The 21897-nt window shown below is 46.9% G+C and overlaps 1 protein-coding gene across 3 annotated transcripts in view; it reads right to left on the reverse strand.

Moving 5' to 3' along the window:
* LOC142903984 (calsyntenin-2-like) overlaps positions 1-21897 on the reverse strand; it is a 191846-nt gene that overhangs the window by 101409 nt on the left and 68540 nt on the right. For all 3 annotated transcript variants that reach the window (XM_076049904.1, XM_076049902.1, XM_076049903.1), the window contains exon 2: positions 12312-12434. In XM_076049904.1, coding sequence (XP_075906019.1) covers positions 12312-12434 — 123 coding nt within the window. The remainder of the gene's footprint in view (positions 1-12311; positions 12435-21897) is intronic.

Here is a 21897-nt window from a genome sequence, read left to right on the forward strand (position 1 = left end):
AAAAAAACAAACTTTTCTTCAGTTTGGGTGCTGAGCTAACTATTTGTGTTTTGGCAAAGCTAAATGCCATGGATGGAGAGGTGACTTCCCTGCTTTGCAGCCACGCAAACACAGGAAGTTGAGGGCAGCAGAAGATGGAGAGGCGAAGACAAAAAAAACAAACCTCTTATGAGGTCTGTGTGTACAGCCTGCAGTCATGCCTTCCTTCTGTCTCTATCCTCACATCAACCTTTGCCTGTTGCTGTGCCTTTTGTTGGTGTTGCTTCCATGACACCAGGCCAGAACTGTAAAAACGCCTCAGGCAACAGTGAGGGAGAGAGCGAGAGAAATAAAATGGAAGGAGTCGATTTGACACAGGTGCATGAAAACAACAACAACAACAACAACAACAACAACAGCACCAAGAAAACATCCTTTCAACATTTCACTGGTTCTTTCTGCACCAATTTGGTACTTCAGTCTGTAAAGCATAAGACCAGCAGTTAGACCTATGGTGTGAAATCCAGAAGCAGCAATAAATAAATAAATAGAGGACACAAGAAAAATATGAGGCTGGAACATTCTGTGTTTATTTTTTTGGGGGGGGGAACTGAGTTTAAGTGTTTTAGAACCAAATGTTAATAAATTACAGACCTGAGCTAAACTTACAAAACTTAAGATGTTGCTAAAACAGCTGTGACTTCTAGACTGCTGACCTGTTACCACATCTGTACTGCTCAAAACACCAACTCCTAAATGGGAAACATATTCCATCCATGAAAACAGCACATTTAACCTGCAGTCCAAGCATTCCGCACCAAGTCGTAGACCTTTTACCATCGGAGTTCCTGGTTTCCTTTTCCGTATCGGCAGTAATGCCTTCCCATTTCAGCGCTACAACGTTTTTGTGACAAGCATATTTTTCCTGACACAGACTTTGTTTCATCTTCTCCGCACAATTTCATCTGCTAATGGAAACACGCACACCCACAGGTAGCCAACGAACAAAAGAGCAACGCAGGCTTTAATGGAACTAGCATCGGGGCTGTGTAAAATAATATGGCACAGAGCTAATGAAAGCTTCAGCCCTTTTATTTTATTTTTTTTCTCCCCCTCCAATCTCACACCTCTCACATGCTCCTCCCGCTCCGTACAATCGCCGCTATCCGCCTCCGATTCGGGGCCCCGCCATTTTATGCTCCAGCGAGTGACAATAATTTAAGCCTCCCGATATGCAAATGCCCTTAATTGGACTGTCACAAGTTCCCGGTCATCGTCGACTTTTCGCGAAATGACTGAGGCCCGGGGAGCAGATTGGATTTCGCCGGACCAATCTCGCGCAAAATATTTTCCAGTAATTCCGCAAGCGTCTTTCGCCACGAGGTCCTGCGACGTGCCACTTATAGGACTATCTATTCCAGCCGGAAGGAGGGGGGGACGAAATATGAAAACACGGCGACTCCACCTCTTCATTTCTATTCCTTCCCACACCTCCTACTCCTTCTCCTCTTCCTCCTCCTCTCCCTCCGTACCCAATTACTCCAGACCCTTCAGCCTCGCGCGACTCATCTTGTTTGTACCTTTTAAAAACTCCATGACTGTGAGGTAGGAGCCAGAAATTTTAGCCCCCTTGAGGCTCCTGTTGTTCCCATTCTGTCACTCCGTTTACCTCCGCATTTGAAAAAAAAAGAAAACCCACCTATTTTCAGTGTATGCAACATGCGCTCAACTGTCCAGCACAATTAAATCACTGTACATGACGAATGTATGCACGCATGAAAGCGGTGGCGAAGGCGTTTGAAGTCGGCCAGCAGAGGAGAACAGTGTAATTCTAGTGGATTAACTCTGGAAATGCTCGCACAGTTCGTTAAATCGGAGCAGTTGTGTAAACCTGCGGGGTGAAACAAGGGACAGGAGGACAGACGGAGGGGGAAAAAACAGCGCTGTCAATAAAATTAATGTATTCTCTGCTCAGGTGAAAGGTTCAGAAACAGCAACACAAAATGTTTTCGATGGAGCCCAGCACCAGTGTAACATTCGTACCCTTGACTGCAGAAGAGCAGGTTCACACAGCTGTGGTAAAAAGTTTTTGGACACCCCATGCATTTTTGATACGTTACTGTATTGCGCGAAAACTCAGTCTCACATCTCCAAGCCTAGTTTGTTTTTAGTTTTCTTGTTTTGTCTTATTAACAATAAACAAATAATAATTTCTTGACACGCAGCCAAACCTTTTGAAACACAACCAGAAAAAAAAAATCTCTGGCAAATAATTAATGCAAATACAAATTTGCCTCTAATCAATGTTCAATAATCGACTGAATCAACATTTTGTCTTTGGGCTTCAGCTTTCTGCTAGAACTGCATGTTTGGAAGGGGACAAAAACAAGGCAGCGGGAGCTTGGGGTACGGTCATGAACTACAGATGGCGTTTTTTGTGACATCACAGAGGGCCGATTTCAAGAACAGATCCACACAATTTCCGCAAAGTGGAGCAAGAAGAAGTAAATCAAGGAAGTTCCTGACTGGCCAGCGAGACGTTATTGTTGGAGAACACTGGCAGTGCGAATTTGCCAATGTTCTCAATATGGGACTGTTTTATAAAAACACCCATGGGCTTCTGGAGAAATAATAAAAGCTGCTCTGAATGGACTACAGCGCACATAATACAGAGAAGAGAAACTCATTTGATCCGGCTTCTTTTCTCTTGCCTATCCTTTCATTGGTGGCAGAGTGTGACGGAGAGTGCCGATGGTGCAGCGGTGTCGGAGCCCAACCTCAGATCAGTAACCTGACTGTGCACGCTGACTGGAAAACAGGCCAAAGCAGCTGCTCAGGAGTCAGCTGGGAGGCCGGCCGCCTCCTGCCCTCCACCCACTGCAACACTTTTCTTCATCCCCAGAGATTCTTCTGCACTGCTACTGCCGCTGCTGAAAGGGCGTGGCCTCTGGATTAAAATGAAGCCGCTTTAGAAGTTTGGCCATTAAAATCATATGTATGACTTCCATTTATTAGCCTATATTATATGGGTGTATGAATGTATGCAACTATGTTTGTCCGTGTATACATACGTGCATATGTCTACATATGTGCACATACACGTATACATACAGATAGTGCTCATTATTTAAGGAGAAGAGGAGTTTAGTTTATGAATTATACTTTTTCTCACCCTTTTTCATATGTGTATTCTGTGTCTTATGTATGAATGTTTTGTTTTTTCTCCTTCATATCCGAAACAATTCCCCTTGGGAATTGACATGAATGCGACTTTGTTAACTGCATGAGGAAAAAAGAAAGAGGTTTTTGAGAGTGTCACCCCTGCAGAAGATCAACCACAAACCTTAAATATCTGAGCGGCAGCTCCACTCCAAAGAAAAGAAATAAATAATAACAGCGGTGGTTCACCTTCACGCAGTTACTGTCCCAACCGTCGCTCTCCGCTGCGGACGACAAAACGCGCAGATTGCCATCGGTTGTCAACATTCGCCGCCGTCTTTTGGGCTTCGGGATTGATGACGCACAGGCTGCTCTAATGGATATTGTCCATCAGCTGGAATAATCTGAGGCGATCCATCATCCGCCGTGTCTGTGCTGTCAGTTTTGTAAAGCGTGTGTTTTATTTAGAGCGTCCATTTCTTTCCGTGTTTGCCGTCAATTAAGAAGCGAGCGCAGCGGCTGGTTTTGTGCGCGACAGAGAAGGAAAACTTCACTTCCATCTTTCCAAAGCAACTTTCTTTCTTTCTTTCTTTTTTTTTCTGCGCCAAGTGTCACTCGCCTTGAAGAGCTCCTCCATGACATCGCTTGTCGATTAAATTAATTTGCTGTAATGTTGTAGTCGTTTACCTGACGTAAGGGCGCCGGCTCCGCCCCCTCGCCCAACCTTTTCTCTGCCGACTGAGTCTTTGATTCAGCGGCGAGCCAACAGAGCGGAAACAAAAGGAAAAGCAACATCAAACGTTATGAGGTGGGAAGAGAATGGGAAGTGGGGTTCTGACTCCGGGCAACATTTTTAATCCACACGGTCTAGTCGGGGGATGAACGATTCCACGTTTCTACATCTCACAGTTGAAAAAAAGAAACAGATAATAAAAATACGGGAGAGATCAGGCGATTAAAGCGGCGAGACGTCTGGCGGAGAAACATTCTAATAAGTCCTGCGTGCTGTGATGAACAGACAAGCAGACAGCCAGACAGACAGACAAGCCTTCCAGGAATTAACTGTATGAAGGCGGGGGGGGGGGGGGGGGGGGGGGGGGATTAGTTCATGTTTTAAGCTCTACGTTTTAATCAAATGGAGATTTGTGTTCGATTCAAACCTCAGCCTGCTGGGCGTTGCTTCGCATGCACCGACGGTTCACCGCTTCCCTTCACTGACGGTGACAGACAAACATGTTGCTGCTATTGTGCGTAACAAGTGCGAGAGTGAAGGATTAATACGGCGGCGCCAAGGTTGATCAGCACAAGGCTTTTCCATTTTCTCTCTATTTCTCTCTCTCACAGCAAAGTCAACAGAGCTCGACTGCGGCTCACATTTAAGGTCTGAGGATGAAAACGCTTGGCACCGTGTTTAATGTTCCCCCTCTTCCGCCTCATCAAACTGAATCGTCTGCCCCCCTTCAGTCCGCGGCTATCGTCCGAGTATCCACCTCTCTTCGGGGATGAAAAGAGAGAGACGTCGCGACGGGGGGGGGGAGCACAGAGAGGGAGACGGCAGGATGTCGAGGTTAAAAGCAAAAGAGGAAGCTGTCAAGTTTGAAAGAGGAGAGGATGTCCTCTTCAGAGAAGAGACAGAAATGGGACGGGAAGTCGGCGGGGTTGGTGTGAAGATCGAACCCGGATCCACTTCAGAGATTCCGGCAGTAAGAGAAAAAAAAAAAAATCACTTGGATTCAAGGGCAGATGGGATGAACCTTGAAATTTATGTTGTATATCAAAAGCTGCATCAGCAGCGTCTTTGAAGCGAAGCAGCGGCTCAGCGGCGACTGATGAATGTGTTGCGCTACAAACTGTAAAATATGTCCCTTGAACTTCACCATCCTAAACACGCTTTGTTTTCCTTCAGACCTCTCGTGATGCAGAGGTGGCATCGTGGCATCGCGCTAAGCATACATGCGGTCATGGCCCCTCCACCCCGACTCGTCCATTTTTCAGTCACAATCAGTACGAAAATTTCAGTCTGTTCCAAGCGGCTTTGAAAAACCACAGAGGTTGACCATAGAAGAAGAAGCTACCATTAGCAAAGTAATAGATTTTAGCGTTTTATTCTGAACTACTTTTTGGTTTCTTTTTTTTTTTTGTTAGAGCGATTGATTAAAAATGATAATGCATCGATGTGAGGTGTGATTAAGGCAGTGGTTTCCCTTTAATCAACTTGAGTCGCCCTTCCAAACACTTACTGTTCTCTTTACCACATGGATCAATAGGATGAATTCAAGGTTTTCGCTCATGCTCCGTCTGACTTTCTCACCGATAATAAAGACATATTATGACTCATAATAATGCCGTGCGGACCCCTGCTCACTCTCCGACCACAGAGAACATTTCTCTCCTTTCAGCTGCGGCAAATGCCTCCGTCTGAACGCAGCCACATTGTTCAGACATCTCCGCCTCTCGCGGTGATGAGGAGGCGGGTAGTTGACTGGAAATTATGTCTAATGGAATTCCAGAGAAACTCAAACCTGTTTCCCTTCACTTCACTCGGAGGAGAACAGCGGGGTGAGTGAGTCATGGTGCAAACTCTTCCTCTGACAGTACCGTAACTCATCAAAGGGCAAAAAAAAATACACGAAAAGCTAAAAGCCTCTGAAAAAAAAGCAAAGAAAAGAAAATCTCATTACAAAGTCTATTTCCTTCTCCTGTGTGGTTCACTGAAGAAGCAGATTGCATTTCAGTACTTCATTAATAAATGAGTTTGTGAACAATGGCCAAGTGATGGCTCCATTGTCTCGGAGCCAAAGTCTCGAATGCCACAAGCAAGACAGTCGCCGTGCTGACTGCACTTCTCGTCTCGGGAGTCTGCAAAAAAAAAAAAAAAGTTTGTGTGCTAGAGAGAAAGAGAGAAAGCCTCCTTGAAGAACAGCGCCTCGGTGTTTGACTGTACACTGCTTTGTTAGGGCCCTGTATCTTTGATAAAGTTTTTCCAAGCGGGCTGTCGTTTGAAGGAAGGTATTTGTGGAGTTAATTGGACGGAAGCCCTCAGAAAGGGCGGGGATTGCCGTCATCAGCAAAAGGGAAGGAGGTGCGTGGCTGCAGCGAGCGAGTGTCGAGCCTCGGCGAAGATAAAGGCCACCCTCGCAGCTCCTGACTGCGCCCGAGCCAGGCAAAGTCTGACAGGTGGAAATTATTGAAGAGAACGACGGGAGAAAAAGAAAAGAAAACTGGTGGAGAAAGAAAGGAACGGTTAGATCACTCAGAGAGGAGCGAGGGTGTGATTTGAAAACCTCTCTCGCTGCTCCTCTACTCGTTACAGACTTGATCGCATCAAACATGATTTAATAATCTTTTAATTCGTTTAATTAGTACTTTTTGCCGGCGTTGCAAAATAGGCGCACTGGAAGAATACTGACACGGGATAATCCAGGGAAAAAAAGAATCATAGGGAGGGGAAAAACACTTTGAAAATCACCTCATCCCCCTTTCTAATCTTCACTTAGTGATCCTCCTTTCATCTTTGCAAGCTTTGAAGGGCACAAGGGGGCTTCGCAATCAGCAAGTGTCTGTAACCTTGCTCGTATGTGTCTCCTCGGTTCCGGTGCATGTCGATGAAATGAGTCCCTGTCCGTTCGGTCTGACGGGAAATTAGATCATCTTTGTGCAGCGAGTTATTAAGATCTCCGTCGGGCTTTCAGGTCTGCGAGGTGTCAACTCTGACACTGGGCGTTGAGTTTAAAGGGACGACACACAATCACCTTTCACAGCTGGACGTTGTGCTGGTCTGGCACTGGCTGCAGACCAAAACAAACCGGGTTCCTGCAAGTCCCCATCAGTGTCCACTTTATTATACTTTATTGAGTCGTATATTTATCTTCTCTTGTTTTGTATATCAAGATTCAGGCCATCGTTTTAGCAGGTATTGTCATTGATATTGATATTAGCATCAAGGGCTGTTTGTTTACCATCTTCCATTTGATCAAACATATCTGGAAGGTGAAGAGTGCGCGTCCGTGTGTTCACGTGTGTGGGCAAGGGGAAGGGGAATGGGGGGGGTACACTTGAATTGACACGCTCATAGGGAATCACCCAGGGATCACACAGGGAAAGACAGCACGTTTTACTGTGGATGCCATGATCTCAAATGTAGCAAGATGAATACTATTTTTAATACCAGTGCCTTTACAGAGTTGAGCAAGAGGCGAAGTCATATCTGGGTCAGCACATCTTTTTTTATGCCACATCCAATTTTCACATTTACATAAAATAAATGAACGCGGAACCCCTCGTGCCTTTCACCCATTTACATACAGTGACTGCATAAATCGATGCTACAACTCAAGGCGTTTCACAAGGAGGCCTTATCTCCTGTGTGCTGGCCCGACCCTTATCCTCCCAAACTGTTACGCAAATCTTTTCTTTTTTTTCCATGTATCCTTCCAGCCACAAAACCTAATTCGCTGTTCGCTGTTCTTAAAAAAAACAAAAAACTTTCTTCTGTCAGCATGCCGCAGCGCTAACAGTCCTCAACCCACGCACAGAATTCAGCCCTCCATTACCATGCTAATTAGCTTGAAATCTCTTTCCCAATTAGATCGACACAGAGAGGCTAATTAATCACACACACATATAGGCTTTCCGCGGCGTGTTGTCTGTCCCGTTCCCCATTTTCTTTTTTGCTGATAATCGCCGGCTTTTATCAAAGCGCCGATTTCCGAGGCGCGCGGAGCTTTCAGATTCCTCTGAAGAGAAGCGAGGTCAAAGATATTTTCTTCCATAAGTGTCTTAAGAGGAACACTTTGCCGAAATATTTTAATCAAAAAAAAATAATAAATAAAAAAAAAGTTTATTAATTCAGCAACAATGCTGCTGCTGCTGCTGCTGCTGCTGCGGCTCCAGTAAAAACATTGAGACACACGTGACAGGGACCATGTAGGGCAAAATACACTTCTTACAGTGAATGAATGTGGAGGTGTGAGTGTTTCCCCTGCACATGCTGATTGACAGAGTGGCTGAACGCAGGCCCGGGTCAGAGGCCGGCAGCAGCTTTGTGTTCAGTGAAGGACTGACACATGAATACACGCATTTCCCACAGGGCAGAACAATGGATTGGAGTGCTGGTGTGTGTGTGTGTCTTTGCTGACGACAGAAAGCCATGTGACGCTGACAGGGGCACTAACCTGCCAGGAATTATGACACTCACTGGAGCTTTTTGCACATTAAAACTTGCAAACCCAGCACTTTGTCACCGCTCGGTAAATACATATATATATATATATATATATATATATATATGCTGCTGCTGTGAGTGATGAAAAAAAGCCACATCTGCTTAATAACACTAATGGAGTGCCTGATAATGCAGCGTGTTGGAGTCACTTCACATACAACAGTATTGTGCAGCTCTCACTGGTGATCCGAGTCAGCGGAAGAGACTTTTATTTCAGCCAGTGTTGCCGTGTGTTGTCGTGTAAACCCTTGAGTTAAAGTTCACAGAAAGCTGCGATTGAAAGCTGAATTTGTGATTGGATCCCAATCCTGTATCTCACGGTTCTTTGTCGTCTCTGCCAGCACGGGTCACACTGCGGTAAATCAGACACACAAAGACTTGACTTACCCGAGGCTTAAGGCTCACGGCTTTATGAAGACAAGAGGAGCTGGTGTCACCACTGTGAACTTAGTGTGGACTAGACCAACCCAGTCGTGGCCATGTCCAATAATACCAGAGAGGATCAGTGTGGGGAGTGATCTGTATAGTAGCGAGACACAGAGACTGTTGAACTGTCATAAGAAACTAGAAAAGTAGAGCCCAGATAATGATCGACTCCAAGATAAAAGAGTTTAGAAGTTTCTATCAGCCAAGACAACACAGCAATAAGTGTGAAATTCAATTCAATTTGAGCTATTAACAGCATGCAAGACAATGAATCAGTGTTGTTAAATAAGAGAATAAAAGTTGGAAAATGGAACTCAGTTTGCTAAAATTTATATATTATTTTTTTGCTGAGGAGATAAACTCCTAATTGACATTTCGCTCTCCAAGGTGCTTAATGAGCCGTATAAATGGATAAGTCAGCAACATTTTGTTTCTGTCTTTTTCCTCGAGGCTCCAGCCTCAGCTTCCGTCTCATTGGCCAGCTGGTGTTGGCAGGTTGTTATTATATTATATGTGTGGGTTTTACTGGTTGGGGCCTGAATGCGTTAAGACGAAAATAAGGAACTGACAACATTGATATTAACTTCAAAGCCTAATAATGATCTATTTCTCTTTTTTTTTTACCTCAGATATTCATAAAGTTGGAAGTCTATTTTGAAACTGTCTAACACCAACATGGTGTAAATTACAAAAGTGTTTTAGATTTTTTTTCTTTTTTTTCCCCCTCCGAGCGCTGATTGGACAGGTCCACGTAAAGCAGCATTTTGTTTAATTGCCCTGTAACAACCAGCGACAGCAGTTTGGGCCGTGGCTTTTAAATTGGCATCACGCAATTCTATGGAAGTTTGGGCGACAACTGCTCCGTTCACGGTTGTCAGCGACATGGAAAAAACTCCATCTGACGAGCGACTTTTGTTTAGGCGCCTGTCAAGGCATAAATTATGTGCTGTGACGGGCTCCGACAGAAGCGCGTGAGCTCCCTGACACGTGTTTGGCTGCAACTCACTTCATGAATATCAAAGGGAGGAGCAGAGCGCGGGAATTGTGCGCCACACAACGCGGATCGGATGTTTGTGCGTTTCGGTTCGTCTTGGTCTTTTCTCGGGGCGGAACATCTGCACTTTGTCAGATGCGGTCCCACCCATCCGCCTTGAATAAAAAAAACACACACACACACACGCACAAAACAGGAAGAGGCTCTACTCTACTGTTTCCCCTCCTCTTGATGCCGTCTGAGCGGTCGTGGAGTCTGCAAGTCTCTGTGGCTCTTGCAGCCAAAACTGACTGCAGTCCTCACAGCTTCAGGCACAGCAGGACGCACCCAAACCCCTCCTTTAGAAAACCCCCCCTGCTGTTCCAGACCAGTGAGTGTGGCAACTGCTGCGAATCGCTTGGAGCACTGAGAAGATCAGCGGGCAGCTCTGGAGGCCACGTGGGAGCTACACTTTCATCCCATTTCTCCATCAAAATAAACTAAATATGATTAGTTCTGTCTTTATCCTGGCGGATGATGGACAGCAACACAACAGCAATCAGTTTGGATGAACCTCCTGTGTTGGATGCGAGCCCGAAAGCATCACTCCCACTTACACAATGTGTCTAACTGTAAGGGTGGCACTCTGAATATTCCCGTTGGTGGTTTTACAGGCTTTAGAGGCGGCTGTGCAGCGGCTCTTAAAATCATTTGTTTTAGTGTGTGTGTGTGTGTGTGTGTGTGTGTGTGCGTCACGTGCATTGTAATTAAAGTGCTGGCTGACTCGACTAATGGGGCTGAACTGCTACCTGCGCCCTCCATCGCTGCAGAGGGAGAGAAGGGTTCACAATCTGAACTGTGGCAGGAGGAGGCGGGACACAGGGTGACGGCGATCATTATTGGTCAGTTACATTCTGTGCTAGAAGCCCCGAATTTGATGTGGGCGTCTCTCAGGGGCTCCTGGTGAGAAAGGAAGTGTCCCCATGTATCTAGGACAAAGTTGACTTTGGACCCTCATAGACATGCATTGTATTAGGGTTAGGGTTAGGGTCAGGGTTAGGGTCAGGGTCAGGGTTAGGGTCAGGGTCAGGGTTTAGGGTTAGGGTCAGGGTTAGGGTTAGGGTCAGGGTCAGGGGTTAGGGTCAGGGTTTTTATGGTTCCTCATGCGCTAGAAGCCCTTTTTAGTGCACTTTTTTAAAAAAATAAAATAAAAAAAAAGACAAATCATATTTCCCCTGATGTCTTAGTTATTATTTCTTTCATAAGTGAAGACATTTGTGAAACTCAGTTTTACTGGTGGTGCTTTTCTGAACTTTGGTGTAGTCCTGCCAAGCTCCTGTCCAGGATCCCATGCAGCAAGGTTACAGATTCTTAGCGGTGCTGCTCTGAAACTGCTGTTTATACTCATTTGTTCATTCATTTTCAACTTTTCTTTTTCTCACACACTGCAAGCGCCGCAACTTTCAAAACTATTTTTTGGAAACGCTCCTGCAAAAAAACAAATAAATAATAATAATAATACTAACAGCCATTTTTGGCTGCAACCGTCTGGAAAGAGGCCTGCAGGAGGCTGGATGGGATGTCAAAATGCCAGGACACAAACTTCAGAAAGTTCTCATCCATTAGTGATCTGAAATCTCAGTTTCGGTCCGCGAGTGTGTGCGTGCTTGTGTGTTTGTGTGTGTGTGTGTGAGTGTGTGCGCGCGCACATGTGGGTGCCGAGTCGTGCTGCGTCCTGTCAGTCCACTGAGAGCCAGAGGACATATGTTGGTCGGCCGACCTCCTTCCCCACTGTCTCGTCATTTTCTCTCTTTCTCCCTGTAGGGTGGCCATTACTGGGAGCCCCCCTCAGGCCATGCCACAACACACACACACATGCACGCACGCACACACACACACGTACGCACACACGCACAAAAGCCCATAACAGCAAAATAAAAGTACAGTGACCGCACACACAAACACTCAGACGCACACTACTCCATCCACCCAGTGCAGCCCCCCCCCCCCCCCCCCCCCCCACACACACACACACCCCTGTGCCTCGACCACATTAGCAGCCTGGCGGGACACGGGGGTCTGGCCGGGGCTCTCAGACAGGCCTCCAGCTCCAGGACTTCCCGCCAGAGTTGGCGGCCGTCTCTGACAAGCTGGAACGCTCACAAAGTGGGAAGAATCTAATCCGGTTAGACGCCCCCCCCAACCCCAACGTCTCACTCTGAGTGCACAAATCTGATTCACACACGGGGTCCGGTCCGGTGGGTCACATGTAAGTGGCTGAATTATTAGATGAAAAAGCAGGACAGATTCCAATCAGAACGACAACAAAGAAAGGGGGGGAAGAAGAGGGAGCGGTGACACAGCACTTGAACTTGACGTCAGAGTGACATTACAACACGGCAGCTTTAGATGCTGTACAGTCTCAGCGGCACAATGGCCTCCGGCGACGCCTCCCCGGGTGGATTAACACCTGACTTATCACTCAGCCCTCCCCCATTCATCCCGCCGTCACCTCTGAGAGCAAAGCCCGGCCGTGTGACGTGTCTTTACCTGCGTAGGGCACCGGGGCGTCTTTGTCGAGGGCCACCAGCGGGGGATCCAGCAGGACCACGTCGGTGTTCTCGGTGATCACGCCGTGGTACGACGTCTCGATCCACGGCTTGTGCTTGTTCACTGCGGAAGAGCAGAGGAGTGCGATAGTGTGTCAGTGGGGTGCGTGTTTTTCTGTTTGTTTGGGTTTTTTCCCCGCCGGCGCTGCTTTTCATTCCTGGCAAGATTTTCACAATGTTTCTAAAGATGCGATGGTGAAACCTGCTTAGACACAACTGCACAAGCGGATCGAGACTACCTTGTACACACACACACACACCTGCAGCCTCAAGTTATTTTCTTTTTTGTTTGTTTTTTTGTTTTGCTAACCAACTCCTTTTTTCCCTTCAAGCGTTTCCTCAGGTTTCAAAGTGCGGTGCTGCGTCTGATCAATGAGCGCTGCACCGCTTCCAGCACGAAACCCCCCTGTCCAGAGCCAGAAGTCCGAGCAAAGTTCACAAGCCGAGTGCTTAGTTCAGTGCAGCGAGGTGGAGCCGCGTGCAGAGCGATACGTAGCGCCAATGTGAAACACCGATGCTAACTCACATGCTAACATAGATGCACACACAGGCTCCACGGCGATAAAGGAAAACAGAACACTTTGCGTCTTCTTTGCAAGTAGTTCTGAAACTGAACTCCAGCACCGCTGGCTGACACACCCAGCTAGGGAGAGCAGCATTTATCTATTCATGGCCATGACTGGACAAATAAAAGTGTCCGTCCACAAAACCATTCCAGGACACTACTGAAGTTGCAATGGTGCAATTTGATGAGTAGGGCAAAAAAAAAAAAAAGAAAATGAATAAATAAATAAACTAATAATTAGCATTCTACTGGGGGGAAAAGTACACATGCATGTTATTCCTTCTTTCGTAGGGAGTCTGCAGTTTCTGGAAAGACACTTTTCAAGTTGAGTTTTCTGGCGCAAAGGACGGTAATTCAAAGGCTTCATCGTGTCACGTCGAGCACAGTGGGAAAGAAAATATCTCACTGTGCACCAACAGCCACGAGCAAGGCAGCATAATTAAGGCGAACGCCATTCCCCTGGCTTTCTTCTCCTTCTCCTTCCTCTCCCTCCCCTTCCTCTCCTTCTCCTTCCTCTCCTTCTCCTTCCTCTTCTTCTGTTTAGCTCGCTGCAGCAACAAAGCCGGGAAAAACGAAGGAAAAAGAGAAAAGACATACATATCCACCCGACTCAAGTTAAAGACGGTGATCGAAATTATGCAACGCAGCAGAGTAAAGCTGTAATGTCCCATTAAAAAGGCTTTAGAAAGGAGGAAGTAGCATGTGGTGGTGCAACAGGGGGCAGCGAGACAGAAGCAGCATCATTATCTGGCTGATGAGGAGAAAGCAAACTTTTCTCAAGCAGTAATAATTACCCGGCCGGTCAAATCTGTAAGAGCCTCTTTAATGAGAGAAGACAAAGCTCTCTCTTACGAAATCACATTTATTTAAATGATTAAAAGACTTCAAAGATTAGTTGAAGAGAATGTGTGTGTGTGTGTGTGTGTGTGTGTGTGTGTTGGCCGCGTCATGGCACATGGTGAAGAGAGCGAACAGAGTTTCTAAAGCTGCTAAAACCATCATCCACTCTTTGTCTTTGTCTTTTTTATTGTTTGTTATCTGGCACGTAACCCTGGTGTTGAGCAAGCATTACAAAAACTAAAAATTCACAAATTGTGTGACCTTCTGAAAAATTAAAAGCACGCGATAAGTTTTTTTTCTTTCTTTTCTGTTCTTCTGGGATAAATAAAAAAACAGCGCTAACAACTCTGTTCCCTGCAAATTCATTAGCGCGCAGCCCCAGAAAAGCAGAGCGGAGCTCCCGGCCCTGAGCGCTGGCGGGCCAGATGACTTGAGGAGGCGGAGAGACTGGAGCACGTCGCTCCGATGGAAAGTCATCAATTTGCATGAGTTTGCAACAACGGCGGCGACAGGGATGAAGCGTTTCAGCCCTAAATGCCAACGCGCGTCATTTTGGGGATGAATAGCTTGCTGACGCCGCTCGGCAGAATTATTAGAAAGTGGGTGTGTTTGTTTCACACTGCTGCTGCTGCTGCTGCTGCTGCTGCTGCTGCTGCCAGCACTGTGTTTAAAAGATTGCACTGAAAAAAGGGCTTTGTTTTGCACAAATGGAGAGAGCAATTATATCAACTTTTCGCTTGAAATTAGTCAAATAAATCTTTCACCCGAACACCTGGAAGCGTTCTATCATTAGATCGGGGACGGGAAAACAAAAACAAAAAACAACAAAATATTGCAGTTTATAAAATGACATGAAAAGGCAAATGTCCTGCTGCAAGTTGACACAGGTTGCACAGCCGCAACGAAGGTGTAATACAGGCTGTGACGCTGTTTGACCTTTCTAACGAGAAGTCTGGAGAGCCCAAGCTGCCCGTCCCTCCTCCACTTTATATTCGGCCGCCCTTTTGACCTGTCAAACTCCCCACACCGTTGCAGACTTGAGACCGTCAGGTTGACCCGAGACTAATTTTGTGTTTCGGAGCTGCCAAGGTGTCCCCGTCGCGAGGCGAGCCGGCCATCCAGCTTGCCGGATTGTTAAGCAATAATGGCCGCTTAAAGAAACTTTCAGCTCCGGCGCGATGATCTCGCGGCGCCCGCTGGTCTATCCACCGTGATGGCCGTGGGCTTAGCCGGCGGGTTAATCGTGTCTCTTGGCCCGGCGTCCTTTTCCCGCTGCACCGGGGATGGAATGGTCTTTTTCCATGGGTGGGAGAGATAAGGGCATTAGCGCCAGAGTTCCTTATTACGGTGCCTTGGATGGGGTGCCGGCGATACACAGAGGCCTCCTGCAACAGATCACCTGGATATTAACCAAAGCCATAGATGTCTTATCGCCCCCCCCCCGCCCCCCCACCCCAATAATGACCAGGCGGAGTTTGAGGTAAGGTGAGTTGAGGCAGCAGTAGTGCAGGATATGGGCTTGGAGGAGAGATAGCATCAATACCAAGGTGAGTATTGGTATTAGAACTCAGACACTTGCGTGATGAGATTGATCATTTTGCTTCAGTTTCTGTTGTTGTCGTTTGTTGCAGACTTCCGGTTGTTGCGTTTCATTATTTTGCACTAACGAAATAATTGTGTGTAGTAAAAGGGAAATTATTTTATTTTTTTATACTGTTAAATATTGCATTTTGTATTGTTTTGTAAGTAGCTGCAAATATTTTGTTATTCATCTGCCTAAAATCTTTGTCCCATGTTTGACTGTGATCATAATCAACTAACTCAACAAAATGAATCAATGAGCATGACATTTCAAATGAAACCTATTGGTATTGGTATCGACAATACTTGGTATCAGGTCGATACCAAAATGCCCAGTATCGCCCACCCCCAGTGCTGGAGTGAACCAGAACGCCGGCGCTTTCAGACCATCCCAGTGGGGAGATCGTGGCCACTTACCGCGATCGAATCCCTGGGCTGCGAGCGCTAATGCCCCCGACACAAAGTGATTAGCTAACACACTCCACCACGCCGACTCCAATCAAAACCTAAACACGGTTAATCCTCTGGTCAATACCCAGGAAAATGCATGCCGCCGTCTAATGCATCAGCCTCCCTCTGGGGGGGCGGAGTCACCTCCAGATGTATTTTTTAATAGTGATGAGGAAGCTGTTTTGGGGCTTGACCTGAGCTCCGGCTGAGAGGATCCGGCGGCAAACTGAAGCATGTGTTGCAGCTCGATAAGCGCAAGCGTGCGAGAGCGGTATATCGTCAAGCAACCCTTCCAAATATGTGGAAGGTTCCGACCGACGGGAAGCTGAGACTTCCAGGCCCGCTTGATCTGTTTTGTGCTGAATCGCTGCATTGCGCTCAAGTAGAAAAAAAATAATACCTCTGTGTTATTTTTCCAGGAAGCTAGTGTGAGCTCACACTTTGTAATTGAACCATGTATGTGGTGCAATCTGGGGACAAAGATTCCGGATTTTGCATTGAATCACAGCACAGATAACCTTCCGTCAGTCAGTGGCTTCAAAAGACTGCCGATGCTGTCCAGGAAGGCAGTTAGATCTTAATTAACACTGCTAATGGCAACACAATGGAGGGATGAATGAGTTGTGAATCTGCACAGCGCTGCTGCTTCTCCAAGTTGCATCTCTGCACAAAGACCAAAGCTTTCGTGTGCCAAGAACACACACTCACACACACACACACACACACACACAAGAGCGGAACTGTCTAATGGTAATCTATGATGAGCCCCCAGGATTCACTAAGCCTGCGATAGGAGGTGTTGCAAACGTACGAACGCTGCTGCACTCTGAGTAACCTCCAGCTCTTCCAGAGCCAAGCGCCGTCGCTGGCAAGGAAAAGTAATCAGGAAAAGGCGCAAATGAATGTGTCTGCGCGAGAGGGAACCTTGTGGCTTTTTGCATTGACAGACAGAAAAACCAAAGGCACATTGTTCACTTTCACCGCAGGTAAACGGATACGATAACGCAGCGTTGGCCTGTTTAGAACACAGTTAGCCAGTAAAAAGCTCTCTGCTACCAGACTTTAACGTCTCACTTTAACATTATTTCCTTCAAGGAATATTATTTTACTTTTCCTACAGCGCGTAGCAATGGAATCGGCCATTTTGACAATAACCACTGACCTTGCTCGCTCAATTCAACAAGTCAAAGGCCGGCCAATTCATTTTCGTGTTCTTGGAGCCAATTTTAATAAGGTAAGAGAGATACAGTTATCAGAGCGGCTCAGGCCATATAATCAGGCCATGTGACGGCGACGGCAGGCGCTCAGCTGCCCTTTAAACTGCCGGACAGCCGAAGAGCCAGACACATCCCTCCCACCGTTGTGTTCGCTGCCAATTAAGCTGAGAACGTCGGGTTTGGCTCGAGGCTCTGCGCGTGGCACGGACGCCATCGCCACCCATTGCACTCTGACCGGGCGACGGCGTGCCACGCTTAAGTGTGCCAGCGGGTGTCGCCTCTTTAATAGGCTGCTTCTGAAAAAAGAAAAAAAAATCTGGGGGTCCACCCAGGGCCCACCAGCGCGGAAAGAAACTGTCGTAATTAAAAAAAAAAAAAAAGATCTCTGCAGGAAATTAAACTCTGATTGATAAGGTCAACAAAAAAAAAAGAAAGTGGCTGCGATGAATTCATCACCGTAATGAAAAGCAAACATAGCAGGAGAGCGGCGGGCCGATGCGGCGCTGACCAACAGGCAATGACAGCGCCGTGGTGAGCCGGGAGTCTCACCGACATCAACGGCACCACTGCCAATTATTGACGGATCGTTCCTTGAAAAGAGTTTTTCCTCTACGGCTCTGTTTTTATGTTGGTGATCCTCCCACAGGCCTCTGAGATATTTGATGATCTCAAAAACAGCCTGTTTATTCTTAGACAAGCACTTGTCGATGCTTAAAACAAAGAGAGAAAAAAACCACAGGGCCAACCAATTATTTTTCCTGCGAGGGTTTGTTTTGGTGAACAAGCTTGTGACACAGCGTAGGACCACTCCCACCTCTGCCGTGTCCAACAAAAGCAACAACAACAACAACAACAAAAGAACACAGGCCCAGATCGACAGGGAGATAAATGAATTATCACGATCAACGATGTCGTTTTAAGCTTGTGACTCTCAAGAAGTTACTAAAAAGAGCACAGAAACAAAAAAACACATCAGCATAGTGCCTCTGTGACCTTTGACCTTTGTTGTGCTGCTTTCAACCATGACAACGCGACAACACAACTTCCATATGCTTGAAATAACAAACAAACAACAACTAAACGCTACCTCATGTCCTCTGGCATGTAATAAAAGTCATGACTTTGACTTTTGAGGCAGGCACGCATGGCTTTATGCATTGTTATTTTTACTTATTTACTTTCTGAGACGATGAGGTTTTCACCTCCTGCAGTGGGCAACTTAAAATACGTATTGCCACAGAAGCTGCACAGCGGGTGAGTGCGCGTGTGCCTACATGCATTTGTGTAGGTGCGCGCCGCTGCGCTTGTGGGCCGGCCTTGTTGTCGTGCACGCTGGCCATGACGCCGGCGCCTGGCGCCTGGCGCTTGGCAGGGCAGTGGCGAGGTGGCGTTCGGAACAGGTGAGAGCAGCAAGCTGCATCTGATAGAAACAAATCAGCCCGGGCCGCCGAGCGCTCTGACCATGACCAACAACACACACAGCAAAAAAATAAAAACAGTGCGGTTGAAAAAAAAAATCATGAAGTGCATTTATAGTTCAGCGCTTCGCAGATCGAAGGGAAACAGAGAGGAGTCGACCGCCAGCCCGCATATCAAACTCCAGTTTTATTTGCGCCTCAGTGAACAATTCTTTTTCTTTCTATTTTTTTTTTAACTCCTTGTCTTTCTCTCCTCTCTTCGCATCCGACCCTTCTAACACTGTCCCCGGCAGCAAAATGATCCGATCCGGACAAAAGTCAGGCTTTTATCATGAGCCTGTTTTTCAAATCCAGCTCGGCGAAAGTGCAAAATCCCCCTCTGGAGTCAGAATAAACAGTCAGAGAGCGGCGGCCAGGCAGGGAGCAGCGGAGCAGCGGAGCAGGGAGGAGCGGCTGCAAACACATCTGCAACATCTACAGCCAGACTGGATTTGTTGCAGAGGTCACGAACGAGACAGGAGAGACAAAAAAAACCAAAAGAGAAAATGATTGTGAATCTCCTGGATCGCTCTGTTAGCCAATCAGGTGCTGATTCACCGCCGCTGCTGCATGTTTGGCCCTGCAGGAGCGAGAAAAAACCAAAAAGAAGAAAGACAGGGATGGATGGAGGTGTGTTACACAACGCAACACTAAAAGCCTTCATCTGTACAGCCATCAGTAGATGTATGGCAGCAGGAAGTAGACTTGCAGTGCCATTACGCCGCTGCCACACTGACCTCCCTTTATTGGCGGCCACATGTCGCCTTTTGCCGTCATCATTCTAGGGCCCTCGTCATCATCCATTACTGCCCGCCGCGGCCATTTGTAGCATCACGTGAACGTATCAAAGGCGCTTCAAAATAAAAAGTATAAGAAAAAAAAAAAAAAAAGGCCAACTAGAACATGCCGGTGTCTCCGGATCGTCGGGCCGGCCGCGAGAAACGGCCGCAACGTCTCCGCAGTTGAGCTGTGGATTGGGTCTCTGAAAGGAAAAGAAAAAAGAGAGGAAAAAAGCAGCGAAATTGTGATTTAAAAGTCCACAAAGGAGCCGTGAAAGATGTCTGCCAGCCCTGAGCGGCCGCGTGGCCCCGCGGTCCGGCAGCGTTGTCAAGGAAGAGAGACGTCACGACGACGTGACCTCAGCTTTTCTTCACATCTCGCCGCTCGCCGCTCGCCGCTCTTATTGTTGGTGTAGCAGAGTCTCCGAAAGGCCGACACACAGGAGGCACTAGAGTGAGTGAAAGGCTGCGATTGAAACCGGCTCCATCATCACCTGCAGTCCCACTGCGTGTGTGTGTGTGTGTGTTGGGGGGGGGGGTCTAATAAATAAATAAAGAGAAATACACGTTCGACAGCCTTTTTTTTTGATCCTGGCAAGAATTTAGTTCCAGACAGTTGATGCCACGCCCCCCGGGGGCCGGCGCTGAAAACTGGAGGTTGGAAACACATTGAGCGAATAAGAGTTTCCCTGGTGTAATCCCTTTAGACCGGCCGGGCTTTTGAAGTGAAGGCCACCGACTCGTGGAACACGAGGCGCACGATGCACTGCTAATCTGGTTAAAGTGTGTGTGTGTGTGTGTGTGTGTGTGTGTGTGTGTGTGTGTGTGTGTGTGTGTGTGTGTGTGTGTGTGTGGCCTCCTCCGCCGAATCCACGTCTGCATCAGCAGCAGCTGCTGCGAGACCTCGAGACACATCCGTCCTTGTTGCTGCTCCTCCGACTATCGCTTCATTTCATACACATTCCGTTCCGTTTTTCTCCATTATGCCCGAATAGCCGAGAAAATAAACCCCACCTCCGCACTCCTTCATCACTCCGTTTCATCCAATCAAATGTGCCGCTGCACGGTCAGCCCTGCCTTTTTCATCTTAAATGCCTATAAGGCCTGGAAACATGCCTCTTTTTTTTTTTCTGCAACACACGCTCGCACCTCCCCCCCCCACACACACACACACACACACACACACTGCCCGCATCACTTAGTCCCTGATGCTACTCGGACTGAGCTTGTGATTCCTCCTGGCAGTCCATTTCATTTCGTCTCTCTCTGTCTTTCTCATAACACTCAAAAAAATCGAAGGCGAGCAGGCGAGAAGAGAACGAACAGGGGATCCTGGCAGCAGCGTGCAGCGGACCGTCTGCCTTTGCACTCGCACAAAACATTTTCATCTGACTGTGCACCTGCAGAAAGGCTGCAAACCTTAATAGCATTTTGTCTCCTAAAGTCAAGAAGAGGAGACACACAGAGGGAAAATATGCAAGAGGAGCTGCAGGTAATTGGTGGTTGGAACACACACACACACACACACACACACACACACACACACTTCGTTACTGCTGTTTCGCACACCAGTTTTCCTTAAGAAGTTTGTTTTTTGTTCTTTTTTGTTTGTTTGTTTGTAAATGACATCAAGTCAATTGAGGCAGAACTGGAACAGCAGTGGCTGCTGGGTAACGGAGGCGCCGGCGGTGTGTTTGAGGGACACAATCTGGTTGTTGTTGTTGTTGTTGTTGTGGCTGCACTGAGATGGAGGCTTTGAAAGAAGGAGGCAGCCAGAGGAGCAGCCAAGTCCTCGTAGCTCACACACACACACACACACACGCACACACACACACGCACAGACAGATCAGCAGCTTTTCAGGAAATGATGTTGTGCGACAAAACTTGAAGATTAAAGAAAAAAATGAAGCAATGATTTAAAGACAGGGGCAAACTGAAAACACCCTGTAAGTTTCATGCTGCCCTCTGGGGAATTCAGCTTCACACACAATCACTGGAGGGCACTTTCATTCTGATGCTGTATTATCTGAGGCACAATGGCAAACTTGCCTAAAAAAAATGGAGGGAAATAGATTTTTACTGTCTCTTTTTATCCTTTGACACAGTGATGTGTAACTTTTCTCTTTCATTTTAAAAGACACAATAGTCACAAAACCCATAGTGTGAGTATCAAATGTGATACAAGGATTCACACTAACATACTATTCAATCCATTCTTTTGAGTTTTATTTTTCAAAAAAAAAAATAACCCTTCAAAAAATATGTTTGCAACAAAATAACTGTTTACATGCGCGACCTCTGCAATCCATCACTGAGCTGCCAGGCTGTTTCCCTGAACGACTCCACTTTGTCTCGCACCTTCCTCAACCTGCACGGCGGCTCCGGGGAGCTGTTTACCCGAAGGGGAAAAAATAGGAGTTGTATAACTTTGAGTCGCTCTGATTATTGAGCTGCTCTCTGCTGCCAACATGAGGGGATTAAAGGTTTATTCATGCTTTGACAGGTGACCATTAGTTTGCCAGGAATGAGAGTCACTCTGACACTTTTTATTTTCGAGCAATTCAGCGTCACTAAAAACAAGAAGAGTATAAAAGTCAGAAACTTGGGCAAGACTAGAAATACTCAAGATGCAACTCCA

The sequence above is a fragment of the Nelusetta ayraudi genome, unplaced genomic scaffold, assembly GCF_046127955.1.
Source record: "Nelusetta ayraudi isolate G7.1 ecotype Tasmania unplaced genomic scaffold, CSIRO-AGI_Nayr_v1 ptg000120l, whole genome shotgun sequence".
Lineage (NCBI taxonomy): Eukaryota > Metazoa > Chordata > Actinopteri > Tetraodontiformes > Monacanthidae > Nelusetta > Nelusetta ayraudi.